The 17,926-nt window shown below is 48.4% G+C and overlaps 6 protein-coding genes across 6 annotated transcripts; 3 read left to right on the forward strand and 3 right to left on the reverse strand.

The window, feature by feature from the left end:
- Positions 1-79: 79 nt before the first annotated feature.
- FOMMEDRAFT_125440 (Zn-dependent exopeptidase) lies at positions 80-3,329 on the reverse strand. Its single transcript, XM_007268135.1, has 7 exons — positions 2,973-3,329; positions 2,197-2,917; positions 1,380-2,144; positions 1,205-1,324; positions 1,038-1,147; positions 391-983; positions 80-323 (listed from the first exon to the last, which is right to left on the reverse strand). The coding sequence occupies exons 1-7, from the start codon at positions 3,320-3,322 to the stop codon at positions 193-195; spliced, it is 2,790 nt and encodes a 929-aa protein (XP_007268197.1). The 5' UTR covers positions 3,323-3,329; the 3' UTR covers positions 80-192.
- Positions 3,330-3,780: 451 nt separating this feature from the next.
- Positions 3,781-5,507, forward strand: FOMMEDRAFT_90509 (NAD-binding protein; the record flags this gene model as incomplete). Its single annotated transcript, XM_007268136.1, has 7 exons — positions 3,781-3,876; positions 3,927-4,287; positions 4,340-4,523; positions 4,581-4,750; positions 4,818-4,972; positions 5,058-5,211; positions 5,263-5,507. 7 exons carry the CDS (start codon positions 3,781-3,783, stop codon positions 5,505-5,507), a joined length of 1,365 nt encoding a protein of 454 aa, XP_007268198.1.
- Positions 5,508-5,741: 234 nt separating this feature from the next.
- FOMMEDRAFT_90374 (uncharacterized protein) lies at positions 5,742-7,468 on the reverse strand (the record flags this gene model as incomplete). The annotated part of the gene is made up of 3 exons (XM_007268137.1): positions 5,742-6,138; positions 6,202-6,866; positions 6,917-7,468. Coding segments are annotated over 3 exons (1,614 nt in total), but the record flags the coding sequence as incomplete, so codon positions are not given.
- A 1,529-nt stretch (positions 7,469-8,997) lies between these two features.
- FOMMEDRAFT_147616 (uncharacterized protein) lies at positions 8,998-12,669 on the forward strand (the record flags this gene model as incomplete). The annotated part of the gene is made up of 9 exons (XM_007268138.1): positions 8,998-9,242; positions 9,279-9,397; positions 9,442-9,583; positions 9,744-9,852; positions 9,879-9,939; positions 10,038-10,298; positions 10,405-10,522; positions 10,679-11,367; positions 11,424-12,669. 9 exons carry the CDS (start codon positions 8,998-9,000, stop codon positions 12,242-12,244), a joined length of 2,565 nt encoding a protein of 854 aa, XP_007268200.1. The 3' UTR covers positions 12,245-12,669.
- A 982-nt stretch (positions 12,670-13,651) lies between these two features.
- Positions 13,652-14,728, reverse strand: FOMMEDRAFT_147617 (ribosomal protein S25; the record flags this gene model as incomplete). The annotated part of the gene is made up of 4 exons (XM_007268139.1): positions 13,652-13,928; positions 13,996-14,275; positions 14,429-14,448; positions 14,698-14,728. The coding sequence occupies 4 exons, from the start codon at positions 14,726-14,728 to the stop codon at positions 13,885-13,887; spliced, it is 375 nt and encodes a 124-aa protein (XP_007268201.1). The 3' UTR covers positions 13,652-13,884.
- A 995-nt stretch (positions 14,729-15,723) lies between these two features.
- On the forward strand, positions 15,724-17,509 carry FOMMEDRAFT_90323 (glycoside hydrolase family 16 protein; the record flags this gene model as incomplete). The annotated part of the gene is made up of 5 exons (XM_007268140.1): positions 15,724-16,160; positions 16,209-16,327; positions 16,377-17,128; positions 17,186-17,358; positions 17,419-17,509. 5 exons carry the CDS (start codon positions 15,724-15,726, stop codon positions 17,507-17,509), a joined length of 1,572 nt encoding a protein of 523 aa, XP_007268202.1.
- Between the last annotated feature and the right edge of the window lie 417 nt (positions 17,510-17,926).

Here is a 17,926-nt window from a genome sequence, read left to right on the forward strand (position 1 = left end):
TTTTGAATGCGCGTTATTTACGCATATTTACGCGACAGGCTCACATACATAAACATATTGCAAAACTAGATAAAATTCCCATTTATCCAAGTAACAAAGCAAACTAATACAGACTATATTGTAAGGAAAACGAGTGCTACACGGATCAACGAGCGGATGGTTTTACATGATACCGACAACAATTCATTCAGTTCATACGGCAATACGGGACGCGAGCCTGTCGATGAGTTTCTGTAAGCGGTCTGCTTCGTATCGAGCGAGACTAGCGTTTTGTTCAATGGTGAGTGCCTCCGTGAGAGCTGGGAAGGTAGTTGCTCCATAACCTAGTAGATGAGAAGAATGAAAATCGTCAATTAGAAAGACATAGTAATTAATCAACCCTGGACGTACCAAGCCATTTACCAGGAGCAACGCCGAGGTGCTTGTACCATTCCCGATCCTTTATACCTCCCTCGGAGATGAATCCACGTTCAAAGGACGATAGTTTCCTATTAACGCGTCTCACTCGTTTCACAGCCTCGACGAACTTGTCCAGGGGAGTGTCGCCTAGCAACTTCTTGGCGATGGATTCGGGTGGTGGTGGCGGCCGACGGGCATGTCGGTGTCCACGCCGATCCAAAACGACCGTCATTGTGCGGTTGCTCTCGCGCTCGTATGCATCCCTAGTTCCTAACCATTCGTCCACTTCATCTTCGTACTCCTTCTCGCGCTCATCCGAATCGTGCTTAGGTGGAGGCGGGAAGCCGAACATGTAACCAACAAATGAACGAATTGTCTCCCAGAGTCGGCTATACTTTGGTTTTGTGCACTCAATACCGTTTTCGCTGTTCTTGCGCATCTCCTCGAGAAGTTTGCGGAGCTCAATTTCTGCCTCACTCTTCTCTTCGTCTAGTGCAAGGCTGGCTTGCTGGAGATTACGAATGGACTTCCTGAGTGCAGAAAAATCGGGCTTCGGGACTTGTGCTGGGGCTATTTTCTCAACGCTGCACAGAACCATCAATTTAAGTAAATAAGACCATGTTTAGAATTTAACGCACGCATCCAAATAATCATCCAGTTCCAAAGAGTATTGCGTGGTGTTAAGAGGCAGTGCTATGGCATTTGCAATGCGCAGAGTCAAGAGACCAAGATTCTTCGCGATGGCGACCTACGAAGCGTATTTATAAATAAATGCATAGATCATATTGCCTATGTAGGCACTTACGTGTCTATGGAAACCCGGGTCCGCATATACTTCCTGCCATTTCTCTGAGTCGTAGATGGAATGGTAGTGATACGGTGCATCGTAGGGAGTGCCTCCAAATCCTTGGTCAGAGCTGGCAATCTATATCCAGATCAAGTTAGCGGCGATCTGGAGATCAGTGAAGGGATTAACATACGCCAATTCGCTGCAAGAAAACGGTAAAGTCACTGCCAGAACCCAATGGCGGTACTCCAGTCTTCAAAGCAGACTTTGCCTCTTGACCAGCAACGTACTGCACTTCAAAGTCCGGGTCCATTGGCCCTTGGTATGGCCCTTGATCTTCCAGTGCATCCCATAAGGTCCTGCCTTTCTTCGTCGGATGCGGGAGGTCCTTGGCAGTCTGAGCAATAAGTGGTGCGAGTGAAGGTGAACCAGCAACATTGAGTCGTGAACCAGCTGAGGATACGTCCGTATTGAGATACGCAACGACGTGTCTCTTAATCCATTTCTCAAAGTCCTCGCCCCACTCAGTACTGCCGACAAGACCGTACTCCTCGGCATCCCAACTCGCGAACATGACCGTGCGAAGAGGTTTCCAGCCCGCTCGCAGAAGCGTCCCGAAGCCACGGATAATCTCGTGCAGAGATACAGTGCCCGAGGTCGGGTCCGCTCCACCAAGCACCCAAGCGTCTCTGTGATTTCCAATGAGAACAACTTCGTCCTTGATATGGCCAGGGATCACCGCCATTGTGTTCCAAATTGGTGTGACCTTGTAGTCCACATGGTTTACGAGTTTGACCTTCCGTGCACTAAGTTTACCAGTAATCTGGCGGTTCGTAGTAGGACTGTCAATCTCCTCCAGAAGTCTCTGAGCATTCTGCCATGAAAGTGGCAGGCTGGGAATTGAAGGTTTGTTGCTACCTTCAACGCGCGTTGCGTTCTCGTAAGCAGGGTATCCAGGCTAAGAAAATAATTCAATCAGCAAATATGGTTTAATTCAGAGCACAGCTTACCGTTGTTGGGTCTCCAGGATAGATAGAAAGGAACTGAACAGACCCCCTCTGCACAGAAGTCGGATTGCGAGCTGGACCAGCTGGGTACGGCTTATAGCCATTCTCAACGGTGACTGCTCCATCGTCACGAGGATCCGAATAAATAATTACACCAGCAGCACCACGTTCCTGCGCTCCCTTTACCTTGAGACCACGGAAGATTTCACCATACCGCGTAATTACAATTTTCCCGGTAAGGTTAGCTCCCGCCGCCTCAAGTGCGTCGTAATCTTCCTTGCGGCCGTATTCGGCAAAGATGACCTCCCCTTCAACTTCACCATCTTTACTGAAGCCATGGAAGACTGGCACAGCATCACGGTATCTCTCTGCATCGCGGTCGCCGTGGTCGCCATCTTCTTCAAGATCCGCAGTCCATGAGACACTGCCATCCTCGTCGAGAATCGAGAGACTATGGTCCAAAGGGAGATTCATGATAGGGTAGTAGACGTCAATCCACGCCTGGGGAGCCTTGAGGCGGGCGATATCAAGTGTCGCTTTACGCGACTTGGATGAACCAGCAGGGTAGATAGGCTCTTCGCCTGGGACAGATATGGCGAACTGGGTTTGGAAGAGTTCAAGAATCGACTTTGCATCCTCAAGATCTTCTGGGGAACCAGCGATGTGGGGATGGGTCGCATACTTGTGAGACGCATGGATTGCGCTGCTCGTAGACGGTATACTCCTGCAGAAATAGCAGTTAGTGAAGACAATAAAGGTAGTTAGCATAAATCATTCACAAGAATAACTTCTCCGTCCTTTCAGTGTTCAACATGGCGTTCAGAAATCCAAGGCCTTGGTTTTCTTTGCCAGTATCCGAAACGAGGGACGAAAGGAGCTCAAGTTCCTTCTTGTTCTTCTTCCTCCCAGCTAAGCTAATGCATACAACCGTCAAGATAAGAGCCATAGTCACGACGGTAAGCGTAAGTATCCGTCGCCCTCTGCGAGATAGTGGTGGGAACCGTCGAGTTCTGGGTAATTCCTGTTCATCTTGAGAGTCAAGGAGAGGATGGTCAACTTCAATGTCGACCTCATCGACGACGTCAAAGTCAAATTTCTCAGATTCTATGGCGTCGAGCACGACGACCATAATATCTGAAGTCGGTAGAGTGAGTGTTTGAGGTAAAGGTAAGTTTCTAAGAAGTGCTGCGGCCGGCGAGCGGGTAGTGATATTTACGGCTATTTCGGGAATTTCCACGTGCTTGCCGATCCTTTCCATTCTTCCAGTTAGGAAAAAATGTCGATCTAAGCTTTAACCTTGGCAGGTTGACCAGAATTACGTTCGCTCAGTAGTCGCCGATAGCACCGAGCAAAACCTGTCAGTGTCACTCTCGGAAGGTAATCCAACGTCTTCAGGCCGAAAGGGCAGTACAGATTCCGGCTTATCTACCACTAATGAACCATCACCCATTGGACAGCATTAGACAGGCTCAAGCATCTAACAGTGCCTTCCTTGCCCAGCTGACTCGGACCGCTTCTGCCACGACTTCGTGATGTGTCTCCTATCGACTTACCTCTACCGCGACGTGGTCCGTAAATTCATTCAACATGAACGGTGTGACTATAAATAATGGCATCTCGAACGACGGTAGTCCTGCAATGCCTGTAACGCTTGCGATCATCGGCTGTGGACAACGAGGGAGTGTAAGCAAGTGAATTCTTTATTTTATAACATTAATCTGACATTCTTGAAGGGTTATGCAGAGTACGCTCTCAAAGCGCCAGACAAATGCAAGGTCGTTGCAATCGCAGAACCTCGTCCAAAGACCCGTACAGCGATGATTGCCGAACACGCCGTCGACCCAAGTCTCGTCTTCAACACTTGGGAAGAACTTCACGCCGCTTCTGCTGAATCACTCAAGACATGCGGAAAGCGCCTCGCTGATGCTATAGTTGTTGCCGTTCAGGACAGGATGCACTGTTCTGTTGTACTCGCGTTTGCTACACAAGGATATGATTTGCTGTGCGAGAAACCGATGGCTACGACTATTGAGGATTGCGTGCGTATGGCTGATGCCGTCAAGAAGGTCGGTATTATTTTTGGAATGGGACATGGTAAATCCAATTAGTAAAGAATATTGTAATATATTCTTATTAGAATTTCTAGTACTGCGCTATTCACCGTACAGCAGAGCCATGTCAGAAGTGATCCATTCAGGTTCGCTAGGAAAGTTAATCAATATTCAACATCTTGAACCCGTTGGCTATTATCACTTCGCACATTCCTACGTACGTGGTAACTGGTGCAAGGAAGAAGACGCTTGTTTCTCACTAATGACGAAGAGTTCCCAGTATGTTCTCACAAAATGAACCTGCTCCTATCATTCCTGACTATGCTCTCTATGCAGTGATATCGATATCATTTGCAGCATGCTCGCTCCAGCAACACCCATCCGTGTAACGTCTTTCGGTTCACTTCAGCATTTCAAGAAATCAGAGAAACCACCCGCTGCGGGGTCGGCGACACGTTGTCTTGACTGTCCGATTGAGAGTGAATGTCCGTATAGTGCAAAGAGCAGTGAGTTTTCGTCCTAATGCACCCTATCGAATTTATTTGGAGCCATACAAGCTGATAATGTGAACAGTATACCTTGATCGAGTGAAGAATGGATATAAAGGATGGCCGAGCAGTACCATTGTCGATGGAGTACCAGATATCGAGAACATCACAGAAGCGTTGCAGACTGGTCCATATGGCAAGTGCGTCTACGAGAGTGACAACGACGTTGTAGACAATCAAGTCAGTCCTACTTGTCTATCTCATCTCTCGACCAACAAGCTCTTATGAACCGTCATTAAAACAAACAATCTTTCGTCTGACTTAGGTAGTAAATATCGAGTTTTCCTCAGGCGCAACCGTTTCTTTTACAATGGTTGCCTTCACCACACTGATCTGTGACCGACAAACACGTCTACACTTCACGCACGGCGAAATAGTAGGTGACATGGAGAGTTTCACAGTAACAGATTTCCGGGTCCGTGCTCCTCCTGATACTTCACCCTCAACGATCCCCTCTCGTCATTCCGGAGCGAAATTGTACAACCCACAACTCGAAGGTGGCGGACATGGCGGTGGAGACCTCGGATTGATATCTACTTTCGTTGAGGCTGTGAGGACGAGGAAACAGGACGTACTTGGTGTTGACGTTGAGGGCATTTTGAGGAGCCATCTTACAGTCTTCGCGGCGGAGAAGAGTCGGCGGGAAGGTTGTGTTGTTAATGTGGCTGACTTTGAGAAGGAGATGGCAGCGCGTTTCCTTGGTGCATCTAATTGACAGAGTTTTGTTAGATACAATCTGTTCGTTTGCATCCCGGCTATTTTTTGAAGAGGTGTATTGATGTCCTGTCCAGCAAGAATAAAGACGTCGGGTTGTGCTTTCAATTGAATGCGGAAATATGCAGATATGCGTGGTAGGAAATAAAAGGTATCGCAAGAGGAAAATACATTTGACAGCAATCAGATTGAAAGTAGATAGCAAAGGAAAGTATGGTCCAAACAACATCCAGATTCAGTCAGTGGACTCGAGTTCTCGCTTGATGCGTTCACGAACTTCTCGCAATCCTCCCGCATCGTGTTTGACACGCTTTGGGCTGAGCGTCTTAACCTCTTCATCACTATTGTTTGCGCCACCCAGTCTCCGAGTAGGGCTCGCGGGCACACTGGGTTGGGATCCCCCACCAGACGATGTAGGCATCTCGAGCCACTCTTCACCCCCAACGTCAATTTTCTTGAGGAAGAAGGGACATAGTGAGAAGAGCAAGTCAATGGACTCATGTGCTTCTGCACTGGAAATGGGCACGGGTGATGACTTGACGATTGCCTCTGCCACTTCTGCACTCGGTTGTGCCTTGCGTTTCCTTGGTGTTGCCGTCAAGGATGTAGAGTTGGTGGGAGATGCAAAATACCTAAAAATTACAATTTCCCCTCGATTGAGAATCACCTCATGTATATAAGTAACTCATACTCACATCCAAATGCTCTCAGCAACGCCACCGAGACGACCCAGAAGACATCGTCTACGCATCTCATCTTGACTGAGCTTCAAGAGCTCATCCTTCGTCATAGTTGACGACTTAGCTATGCGTGGCTTGGAAGGAGTTGACGGGACTTGACATTCGGATCGTTTTCGGATCCGCTCATACAACGCTGCACGACGAGATGTTGTCGGGGTTTCTGGTCTAGTGCTCGCATCTGGCCCGGTTTGCTTTACAGGTGTCGCTGGCCTAGAAGAGCTGGATGCATCTGATAAGGCTGGTGTTCGAAGAGTACTGGGTGTAACTGGTACAGTCCTGGATATTCGAGTCGTGGATGGAGTTTGAGGGAAAGGAATGTCAGAAGGTTTCGCAGTTAGTTTGGTTCGTGGAAGTGACTTTGGTGTGATCGGGAAAGGAACAGCAAACTCTCGAGGTGTACGTTTCCCGGTAATCACGCGAGGTTTTGTCGGGGAAGAGCGTGTTGGAGAAGGAGGGCACTCGAGAGGAGCCACCGATTTAGAAGGTGCCGCTGACTTGGGAGACTTGGGAGAAAGAGATACGAGCCGCTGGGTTAGAGCGGACTGCTTAGGCACTGCCTGTACGAGCGGAGGGAAGTCTGCAGAAGGGATGTTTGGAATATTGGCAGATTTCGCGTGCAACTATAACGATATTCAGTTTAATCCTTCGGAATACAACAACTTGAACCAACCTCAACCCAACGATGCAACCTTTTGGTAAGTGCCTTTATTCGCTGGTCACCATTCGCAGTCCATCGAGCCACAGCAGCCATACCGCCCGTCATTTGCTTATCGATGTCCATCTCTACTTCAATACCTATGCCATATGCAGGGACGCGTCTCCCACTAGATTTCGGTAGGTACGTGGTTGGAGTGATCACATGTCCTGTTCCGCCACGTCTCCATTGTTTAGGCTGTTCGACTTTCGGTTCTGAGTTTTCGAGGAAGGGATTGTCATCGTCGCTGTCGGGCAACTTCTTTCCGTCCCATTCCCAGAGCCAGCAGAGACGTTTGATATCATCTAAGGTGCAAGTCCTGCTGAGTCCAGATGCAGCGTTAATCGTATAATTATTCAGAACATTTGGAACGATCCCCGCGTCTGAAGAAGGACACACAGCGGCAGTGGCAAGTGAGTGTGATAACGCATGATGAAGAGAGCTCTGTAAAGACACGAGACGGGCAAGATGCTCAGGCAGCGTTGCTGAAGCCGTGGATTTTCTTGGGGTGGCAGGAGGAGTAGGAGCCCTGAGCAAACAATCAGTAAGCCGCTCAGTATGCCGTAGCCTCTACACTCACGCCTCTCGCAGTCTCTTCGGAGTCAGTACTTCATCTTCATCATCGCTGTTGTATACGCGCTTCTTGCGAGGTGTGACGCGAAGTGTTGTATAGAGATCGGCCATTAGAGTAATTTCTTGTCGCTCAACGTCGCTGAACCGATTCCACTGTATCGGAAAATGGAGGCAAAAAAGGGTGAGAAGGAGGGTGTCGCTATGAATACTTGCTGGCTCGCAATAGTCGCGGTGCAAGTCGCGGAGTTGTGGAGTGGCAAGGCCTACGCGAATTGACCGGCCCTAAATTCATATGGATTACGTACACACGATCAATGCTCTGCTGAGTCTACTCCTTCGACCCTTTATTGAAATTATTCCCGAATAAACTTCAAAATCTTATAAATGAGAAAAATACATCGCGTGGCTGTTCCTCATCTTATGACATCCGTTCTACCCGTAGGTATTGTGTAATCTACTCGAAACTGGACGGACACAATGGGCCCTTGTGTCCGAGAAACTGGGAAGCAGCGGTTCAAATATGCGGCCACAATATATTGTCAACTTGGTGATTTTGGTCTTGACCACGAGAATGACGTGTATTGCATCTCTGAGAATGAACGACAGGATTTTCCCGGTCATACTTTATCTTGAATACTACCTTTCCATAAATCCTACTGAATCTGTAACTGATACAAAAGTGTCTAAGACATTGCATTGAATAGCGTCAGGACATAACTACTAAAGAAAACTAGCCCAGACTCATTCCTTCTCTATTGAAAGCAGAGTTTGTTTGAAGATTAAGGACATCTTTTCCCATCTGTCAAAAGTGTATTGTTCTGGTTCAACGATTGCCAAGACTGAACCTTCCATTATGCAAATGAGCTTGACATAAACGTTAGTGCGGTTGGTGACGGCCTGTGAACGAGGATTGCTAGGAGTTCAGAGAGTAACATTGCCAGCAACACTGTCCAGGGAGGTGTTGCTTGTCTACCATACCTCCCATCTGTACAGCTGGACGGTTACTTCAACCTTTAATCCGGGCCAGTGTTATCATTGATTTCGTGAGTAAGGCAGACCGATAGAGTTCCTAGCAGACGATCGCGGAAGCAGAGTGAATAAGGAAGCATCCGGTGATAGTACGCAAACGATACCAGATGAAGAATACGTCCGTGTAAGTTGGCTGTGTATACTCAATTTACCATCGCTTTGTTTCCATACGCCACAAATTGCATCCTGTCGCGAAACTTCCTGTCAAACGTGCCGTCCGAACTTTTCCTCATCACTCTCAACCGAAAGTGTCCGTAGAAATCCGGTGAGTTATATAAAAGAGATTGCGTCAAGCCGTCCCTCGCCCGTGCTGCCCGCAATGAACATTTCAGCATCCCGAAGAGCCGTAATTGTTTGATCCGAGTCTCTCGTAAATTGTTAAATCCGAAAGGAGATGGGACTTACGATGGACTTAGAGTTGAAATGAGAAGCAACCAGAATGACATGGAAGGGATATGCCGAGGGACGGAGGCAATGGCAAACACTCGGCAACTGCGACAAGACGAGTAAAACGTCGCATCGAAGAATCGGACGGAAATAAAGAAAATATGCATCAAACACCGAAGTCATCCCACTTCACCCCCGAGTTTCCCCTATTCCAAGACTCCGGGACATATGGGCGTCCTATTCAACGAGCAAAGGCACATCCGCTCGAAGACGTGATGGTTGCTGCGGCAGCTGCGCAAACTCTATGTCCACAGTAGTTTGCTGAATCTGCTCTCTTGAACTGGGATAGTATGACGTCACTGCTTGGCGGTGCCCTGATAAGTGTAAAATGCAGACTAGTACAGGCCGAGACGTATCAATATTGGGTTCGAGTCAGAACAAAGAGAAGGAGATATGAATCAGCTGGAAGTACGCGGGCGCGGATGTGTAACTCCTTTTTACTCATGGTCGAGGTTCGAAACAAGTTTTCCTCGGTGTTTCTTGGCTGTTGAGGATGATCACATCTGGTCCGAAGGGACAGAGGACATCCACGGGTTTCGATATGACGCGTCGGCCAGAATCCGCCAGATGCGACCAAGCAAAAAAGAAGCTGATGTGAGAGGAATTTAATGTTTGCTTGTATTTGTCTCTATTGTATTGCATGAAAGTTGCCGCGGCAGCCTTTGATCGACGCTGACACATTATCGGCAGTCCACCTCCTGCACTGCTCGAGCAGAGCTCCATTCTGAAATGTCAACACCACTGCGCTGCCAAGATCAAACCTCGGACAGAAGGCGATCATAGAAGGAAGTGAGACAGTGATTCAGACGAGCTCGGAAGCGGACGGACATGAGCCGCTTCTGGCGGACTGCATGACGATAAACGTGTGTTTAGTAAGAAATGATTATAGCGTTATGCTTCCTCCGAGATCTGTCATCTACCCATTCCTCATTCCCCATACATAAGAGTATGTCAGTCACTTAGCTTACCCCTCTCTCCCCCCGTGCTATCTGAAGCAATACGCCGACGATGCGTGCTCGCTGCCTGGCTCACCTCCTACCCTTCGCAGCTTCGGTCACCACCCTTCTAGCACTTTCCAGTCTCTCCGGCGCCAATGCATTGGCAGATTCTTGGTCAGGGGACGTAAGACACGCGGCCGTCTTTGCTAGAGACGAGCATGCCCATGCTCATGGGCACAATGAGCCGCTCGTAGAACTTAACGAAACGCTCATCCTCCAGTGGCATAAACCAACGCCACCGTCCTATGGCACTCATGACTTTGAGGATCCGAATGTAACCCACAAGTATCCCCACCTTATGGCTCTTCATGGTGTGTTCATGTCGTTAGCATTCTTCGGTGCTCTTCCAATAGGTACGACTTTCCGTCTCGGACGATGTGCGCATACAGTCAAATTTCAGCTAACGTCGTGCGGCAGGCATTGCGTTGCGATCAGTGAAACATGCATGGCACGGCGTTAGTGTCGCTGTTTTTTATGGGCTCGTTGCATCGGGACTGTCGTTCAGCGCATTGTATAGAAAGCTGACTCCAAATTTGTGCGTACTTTCAGCTCTTTCATTTCATTAGCCTTTAGACGTTTTCTGCATTCGGAACGGTGATTTCGATCGCCAGGCACTGTCTACGTCACGCGTCATCTCCGCTGCAAAGGTTACTCGACAAAATTGCTGACTTCACTACCGCTTCTCGGATAGATACGAAAACGCAAAACACGGGCCGCACGGCTATTTCGTGCTCTTCTGCGCCGCGACACTCACAACTATCGACGCCCTTGCGGCACTCACTCGCACTTTCCATTTCTTGAACAGCGTTCGTCGGGGGGAAATTACGTTTAGCATCAAACGTTTCTGGAGAGTGGTCGTCCTCAACAGAGAAGACGTCGATTCTGGTTTCGTTCCGAAAAGATTCTCGCACGAATATGCAGGACTCGTCCAAGAGCCGGATGAACTTGAGATGGATGCTCATGAGTTGAAATCCGGAGACGATGCAGTTCACATTGATCTTCAGGCTGGAGAAATGAGCCCGGGATTCAGTAGTCCTGTCAGTGATGGTAACGCTTGGCCAAACGAAATACACGAAATGCGTCGCCAGCATCGGGAACGCCATTCTACATGGCGACAGTCTGTTGCGTCTGATCGCACACTCTTCCACGCCCATCCATCGCGTCACGGCTCTCATCACTCTGACGAAACGCTACATGAGTTACCACCTCATATTGCTGAGGTGAAGCCGCCGCTTGCTGTGCGTGTGGGCCGCGGAGTTTTTGCAACCGCGGAGCGTATACTTGTGTTCATGGGCTACATGCAGTTCATAACTGGTCTTGTGGCGTACACGGGCGTCTGCCGGGACAGTTATGTCAATGGTTGTTTGGCACATCTCATCAGTACGGTCCTTTTCTTGTTGATGTTACGTACTGAGATGCTGATGCTGTGAATGCAGAGGGTGGCATTTTCTGGTGCTACGGGCTCGTGACCTTTGCTCGCTTCCTCGGCTCATTTGCAGAGTTAGGGTGGGCTTGGAACCGTGCGCCTCGCGCAATTAACGCTCCTACTGCCGAGTTCGTTGAGTCGTTGGTTATTTTCGTCTATGGTGCCTCGAACACCTGGATGGAACGATTCGGTGCGAAGGCTGGTGACCCGTTCACGACGAAGGAAATACAGCACATCAGCATAGCAGTGATGTTCTGGTTCGCTGGTCTCGTTGGGATGGGCATTGAATCAAAGACGTTCCGCAACTGGCTGGCTGCACATGCTACGGCTCTTGCAGCGGAATCGTCAGATCATCCTGAGGAGCTAGCTCCTCCGCCGTCCTACCGTGGATCGTTCAATCCATTCCCAGCACTCACGATCGGCGTTACAGGCTTGGCGATGGCAGCGCATGCACAAGTATATCTCTTCCAAGTACAGATCCATATGCTCTGGGGACAGCTTCTGGCAGGTTTCTCGTTACTGCGGTGTCTGACCTATTTCTTCCTCTGGCTATCACCGCCATCGTCGATTCTGCCTTCTCGTCCACCCACCGAGGCACTTGGTTCTTTCTTCCTCGCATGCGGAGGCTTGATGTTCCAGATGAGTCTGGAAGAACTCGACTTGGCTGCTATGCGAAGAGGTCATGATGACATGATGATGTTTTTGAACTTCGCTGTCGCCGTAACTTGTTTGGCATTTTGCTGGGTCCTCTTTATCGTGACTTTCAAGGCCTGGCTTCGTGTACGTGAGAGCAAGAAGGCCGCCGCGCGGAAAGCAGCAATGACTGCTTGAGGCTTTTATTACCGAGTGGTCAAATTTAGAAGCAAGGGCTGCACCCTTTGCTATGAGAGGAGGTTATGAAATTACGAATCGCATCAAGTGTGCTCAACACCTGATGCTTAATCACTGCGCTTATTCGGAACCTGGCATAACTTATTGTTCCCATGGGCCTGTCTCACATCCTTCCTCTTCTATTCTTTTCTTACATCTGGTCTCTGTGTTGTTCTTCACTTGTTGCCCTTCATCCCTGTTCACCTCTTAACATTTTACCTTCTATCCTTTACGTTCATTAATACTGATTATTTGTCTTTTCAATGCCACCTTTCCCCACCTATTCATGTACCGTGTTTCCCTCATTCATGTTTCTCTGGGCGGATCGTCGTCGGTTTCTCGTCCGTTTGTAATTAGCTGTATTTTTTTGCCTCCCTTGCTGTATTAGTTAACCTCCTTTGTTTCGGTGTTAGAGATTGATGCTATATGACTCTGATCCGAGAGTGAGCATTTTGTGGATTTTGATTAGGCGGAAGGTTTTGCCTGCGGTTTCCGTCCATCACACCTGTTGGTGTCGCTTGGTGAGGTGAATACTTGTTTTGTGTTGCATTTATTTCCTTTCTACATATTATCTCCTACTCTCCATTCGGTTTTATTTATTCTTTTGGAGTTAACCTCTGTACTTGTTCATGCAGTGTATGAGTGTTTTCGCCTGTTCTCTCGGGCTCGGCGGATTGCCGTCCATTCGTACTTAGTTGTATTTTTATATTGACCAGACATTTGGGTCTGTACTAGGGATTGATGTTCTGCTTTTCGATGCGAAAATAAGCAGTCGTTTTCATGTTTCTGGTAAAGGTAAAACACGTCGTCTCCGCTTTCCGACGATCGCTGCGGCGTATCAATACATTCGGTGAAACCAAGATTGGTAGAATAGACACCACACCGATCAAGCACTCATATTCGTCTCATTGATACCCTTGATGATACAATGATAGGTACTTCACTCGCTTATATCTTTGCTTATTGTCGATATATGTAATTCATATGCGGGATGATCATGTAGAATATTAACGAGATTTACCCTTCATTGGGGTAAGGCTGTATCAGTAATTGAGATCGGTTGTTCTATTATCCTCTATAGTCATTTGTTATAAATTGTTTATCATGGCGGCTTTGTAATCGGTTACAAAGGGCATTGCAACAATGAGTTAGAACTTTGCATATATGTGTCTAACTGTTTACAACAAATCAAGCATTTCAAGCGCAAACAACACTCATGCTGCTGTCTATTTAGTATTTATGCGATTTTTGGCATTTCAGATAGATGCCTATTCTTTCCCGAGCATATACTATTGATGAGCTGGCTGTAGTTATGACATGACTTGGAGACGAATCTATTTGGGAAGCCGCTGTTCCCACATGCTGCTGCAGCGTTATCTGATCAACAGGTTATTTGGTGTGAAACTTCATCTCACAACGGTGAAGGCATGCCGTCCTGTTCGTTGTCATTACGGAAAGCAAGCTTCCTACAGTCTGTCTTTGCCTTCTTTTCCCGCACATAGTTCATGCGTAGAGAAGATTTTCGGCGTATGGAATACATGTGCATGCAAACTGTAGCGTAATAGCTAGTGATAAGAGTGATGCGGAAGGAGAGAGCACGTCTACTCGCCACCGGCTACGGCGGCGCCACCACCAGTTGCCCGAGCTGCTCGTAGGAAAGAGAGAAAAGACAATCAGATTTGTGACAATAATACCGGAGGAATGAAACGCACTGTAAATGAGCTGCGAGTGGTGGTGTACAATCTTCTTGATTAATCCTTCTCGTGCAAGGTGACGAATGGCAACACGAGCGAGCGAACCATTGATTTTGAGACGTTCAATGAGGATTGATTGCGAGATGAATCGGAAGGTAGGGACTTCTTTGAAGATGCGGTCGTAGGTTGCTTTGTCGGGAATGACGGCGTGCTGGGCCTTGTCCTTTACTTTTCCCTTCGACCATTTTTTCTTTGCTTTCGCTTTTCCTCCAGATGGTGCGGCAGCTTTGGCTTTGGCCTGAAAGATGAGTCAGTAAGATGAAGAGGTACATCCGACGGTCTGTGATGGCATCCATCCCATAGACGTCCAAAACCATAGAAATATAGCAATACGGGCCATCCAGAGCATCTAGGAAAGCATACAGGACAAAAACCATGCTTCGACACTCACCATCTTCGACAACGACGGCCCTACGAATTGACGGTAAGCACACTCAACGACGATGCGTGGTTAGACGACGCGCACCATCTCGCGTGAGAATAGATTACAAATCTACCCGGCCCTAAAGCTGACCTTTGATACTCTAATATTAATTTCTTCGTCTTTCACGTCACGAAGTCTTCTATCTTCACGACTCCTTTCTTTCTAATGTCATGCGTATGTTGTTTTGTCGCGATCGTCAATTGGACCGCCTTGAGGCTTCCTGCTGGCACACAGACCTACTCCGGCCGCAGTAAACCAGATTATCATTGAATCACTCGCCAGCTCAGCAAGCACACGTGTTGCTAGGCTGGTATTTGGACTATTTCTGCTTCTGCCAAGCCATATGTGCTATCTGGGATAAGTGGATCAGCTGGCGCTCTCGCTTGTGATTCTCTACTGGAACTTTATCATTTTCGCCTGAGGAGTACACAAAGCACGCTCGCTCGCTGCTGCAACTCACCCTGTTCCTCAGCGATTTTCTGGGCGCTAGCTAACCTCGGGCCTGCCACATTGGGAATTATTGGATAGGTCGGAAACCCAGATGCGGAAGCATAGGGGCGCTGACCTGGACGCTAAACTCGGTCAGGCGCGCTGATCTATGATTTGTCTCACGTATGGTTCTTCAACCGCGCCATTTCTATTCAGTCTGCCCGAACCCATCCGGCAAGCGATCGCCGGCCTGGTTGACTTGTCTCTTAAGAGATCTGACCTCCTGCCCTGCCTCCTTTTTCGTCTTTTCTTCAGCCCCCTTCTTGTCTAAACTTAAGCCTACCTTCCCCTCCCGCTCTTTCCTTGGCATTTATCTCTCTGTTTCCTTGGAACATCTCTCGGGCCACAACTCTCTTATGTCTGGAACTCCATCTCCCCGTGTTCACAACTTTCCGGGTGACGCGCTCGACCCAAGGCACGCTCAAGGCAGACCTCTCCTAGCTGCTTCTCCAGGTTCAAGTCCACCATACGCGACGCCTGCTGGCTCTCCACGAGGAATGACAACTGGTATCGCAAGGGGTGACATTGGCAATGGCTATGGTCCTTACACTGTGCGCCACTTTTGTGTTTCTCTAATCGCTGATTTTCTCTATCTCTAATTCGTGTATACTCCTATCATCAAGTATGAACGCAGTCGAGCCTCAGTCGGGACCACTCTCTCGGATGTATCAAAGACTCTGCCGTTAGAAAAGGAAGGGACATTGTCGAATTTACCATCCGTCAATCGCCGCATGGTCACTGATTCCACTGCGGCTGCTGGTATGCCCGTCTACATGTGGCATACTTCCGAGCCAGAAGACGACGATGCTTTACACGCGCCTGAGGATTATGGCCATAAGGGCCGATCAGCGAGGGCAACTCAACCATTTGTCCTCTGTTCTCTGCGAGGCTGGCTAAACGTCGGCACGCTGGGACTGTTACTAGCTGCATTACTGGGGCTGTTTATCGGCTATCCAATCGTCTTACATATCGTTGATAAGCCAACAAAGACACCGGGATTCAACCTCGGGGGAATCAACGCAACGGGCCAAGTTCCGGACCTACCCATAAAGCGATTGATAGACCCCATGACTCCACAGGACGCCATGTCACGTACTGGTTCAGATGGGGAGGCGTACAACCTTGTTTTCAGCGACGAGTTTGAGACCGACGATCGTACGTTCTACCCAGGTGATGACCCATATTGGGAGGCACAAGACCTTCATTACTGGTGAGTTTTGTGGTGATTCCTGCTTCTTCGTGTTCTTATCATGGGCAGGCCGACGGGAGACATGGAATGGTATGATCCGTCTACTATTACGACAAAGAACGGTAAACTTGTCATTACGCTTGACCAGAAAGACCCTATCAACAATCACAATTTAAGTTACACGAGTGGTATGTCAAGAGATCATTGTCTGTCTGACTTTCACTAATGTCTACTCAGGGATGCTGACCACTTGGAATAAATTTTGTTTCACGACGGGTTACATCGAGGCGCGCGTCTCGCTTCCCGGAAGCTCCGATGTTCCAGGCCTTTGGCCAGGAATCTGGACGATGGGTAATTTAGGCCGTGCGGGATATGGTGCTACCACGGAAGGGATGTGGCCGTACAGTTATGACTCGTGCGATCTCGGTACATTCCCTCGGCAGATGGACAAGTCGGGTAACCCTGCGACGAGTGCAACCGACGGATGGCAGGGCTCTTTCCTTTCTGACCAGCCAGGTCAAAGGCTTTCAGCATGTACTTGCCCAGGTTCCGACCATCCCGGACCGAAAACGTCAAATGGACGTGCCGCACCAGAGCTGGATGTTATCGAGGCGCAGATTGATCTAGGTACCTTAACGGGAGAAGTCAGCCAGTCCTACCAGATTGCACCCTTCAATGCTTTCGTCAAGTTTGTTAACTCATCCCCCGAGACCACTATATACGACCCGTCGATCACTAAGTTCAACTCGTTCACCGGTACCGCTTTGCAGCAAGCTATTAGTGGAGTGACGAAAGTTAGTTCCGATGTGTACAACGACAAGGCATACACGACGTATGCGTTTGAGTACTGGAGCGATATGAAGAATCGTGATGAGGGATACGTATTGTGGTATAGCTCGGGCCAGCCGTCTTGGAAGATTACGTCCGCGTCTATCGGGCCTGATCCCGTTAGTCAAGTCGACCAACGACTGATTCCTGAGGAACCGATGGTAAGTCTCCTGGATTTTCCTCGTTCAATGGTGTTCCATAACCAATCGTTTATCTAGTACATCATCCTGAATCTTGGTCTTTCGACATCATTTACCACAGTTGACTTGGACAAACTTGTCTTCCCGTCAAAGATGTACATTGACTATGTGCGGGTGTACCAGCGGGAGGGTGTCTCGGAGGGCGTGACGTGTGACCCCTCGCATCACCCAACTGCAGACTACATCAAGAAGTGAGTCCTTAAATCTACCTTTTACCTCCTCCTACCGACTAACGCGTTCTTGCATTATAGTCACCCTGATGCATATACAAATTGGAATTGGACAACGTGGGACCAAGCAGGCTACCAGCTTCCCCGAAATTCAAAGTACGACGGCTGCTAATCTTCTTATCACGTTCACGTCTCCTTCTGCCACCCTATCCTCACCAGTTTATTCGCAAGTCACACCATCATCTACAGGGACTCATAGTTTCTTTGTCATTCTAAGTTAATGATCCAGAACCTTTTAATGTTCCTCTCATTTGTCGGATTTTTCTGTCCCCTCCTTTATCTGTTTTCCTTCACCCTTTTCTGGATAAGTTATTCCTATTTCTTACCTTTGAACACTTCTCCGCGCTCCCCACATTCGTTGTTAGTCTTGTTTTGACTTCATGCTATGGCTCAGTCCGCTTGTCCCCTCCCTCCACATCTGATAGTTTCTGATAATCTAAATCTTGCCGTCCCCTTCTTGCTTGCTTTCTTTCTTTCTTATTTTTGCAGATGTATCAGGATAGAAAACTACAAGAATAAAAAAATTGTA

This window comes from Fomitiporia mediterranea (genome assembly GCF_000271605.1).
Source record: "Fomitiporia mediterranea MF3/22 unplaced genomic scaffold FOMMEscaffold_8, whole genome shotgun sequence".
Classification (NCBI taxonomy): domain Eukaryota; kingdom Fungi; phylum Basidiomycota; class Agaricomycetes; order Hymenochaetales; family Hymenochaetaceae; genus Fomitiporia; species Fomitiporia mediterranea.

What these genes read in the sequence shown, in the direction of transcription:
- FOMMEDRAFT_125440 (XM_007268135.1), bottom strand. Translation starts at nt 3,322, where the DNA reads ATGGTCGTCGTGCTCGACGCCATAGAATCTGAGAAATTTGACTTTGAC. An exon ending in ATCCTGGAGACCCAACAACG is followed by an intron (nt 2,145 to 2,196) that starts GTAAGCTGTGCT and finishes TTATTTTCTTAG; the next exon opens with CCTGGATACCCTGCTTACGA. An exon ending in ACCCGGGTTTCCATAGACAC is followed by an intron (nt 1,148 to 1,204) that starts GTAAGTGCCTAC and finishes TACGCTTCGTAG; the next exon opens with GTCGCCATCGCGAAGAATCT.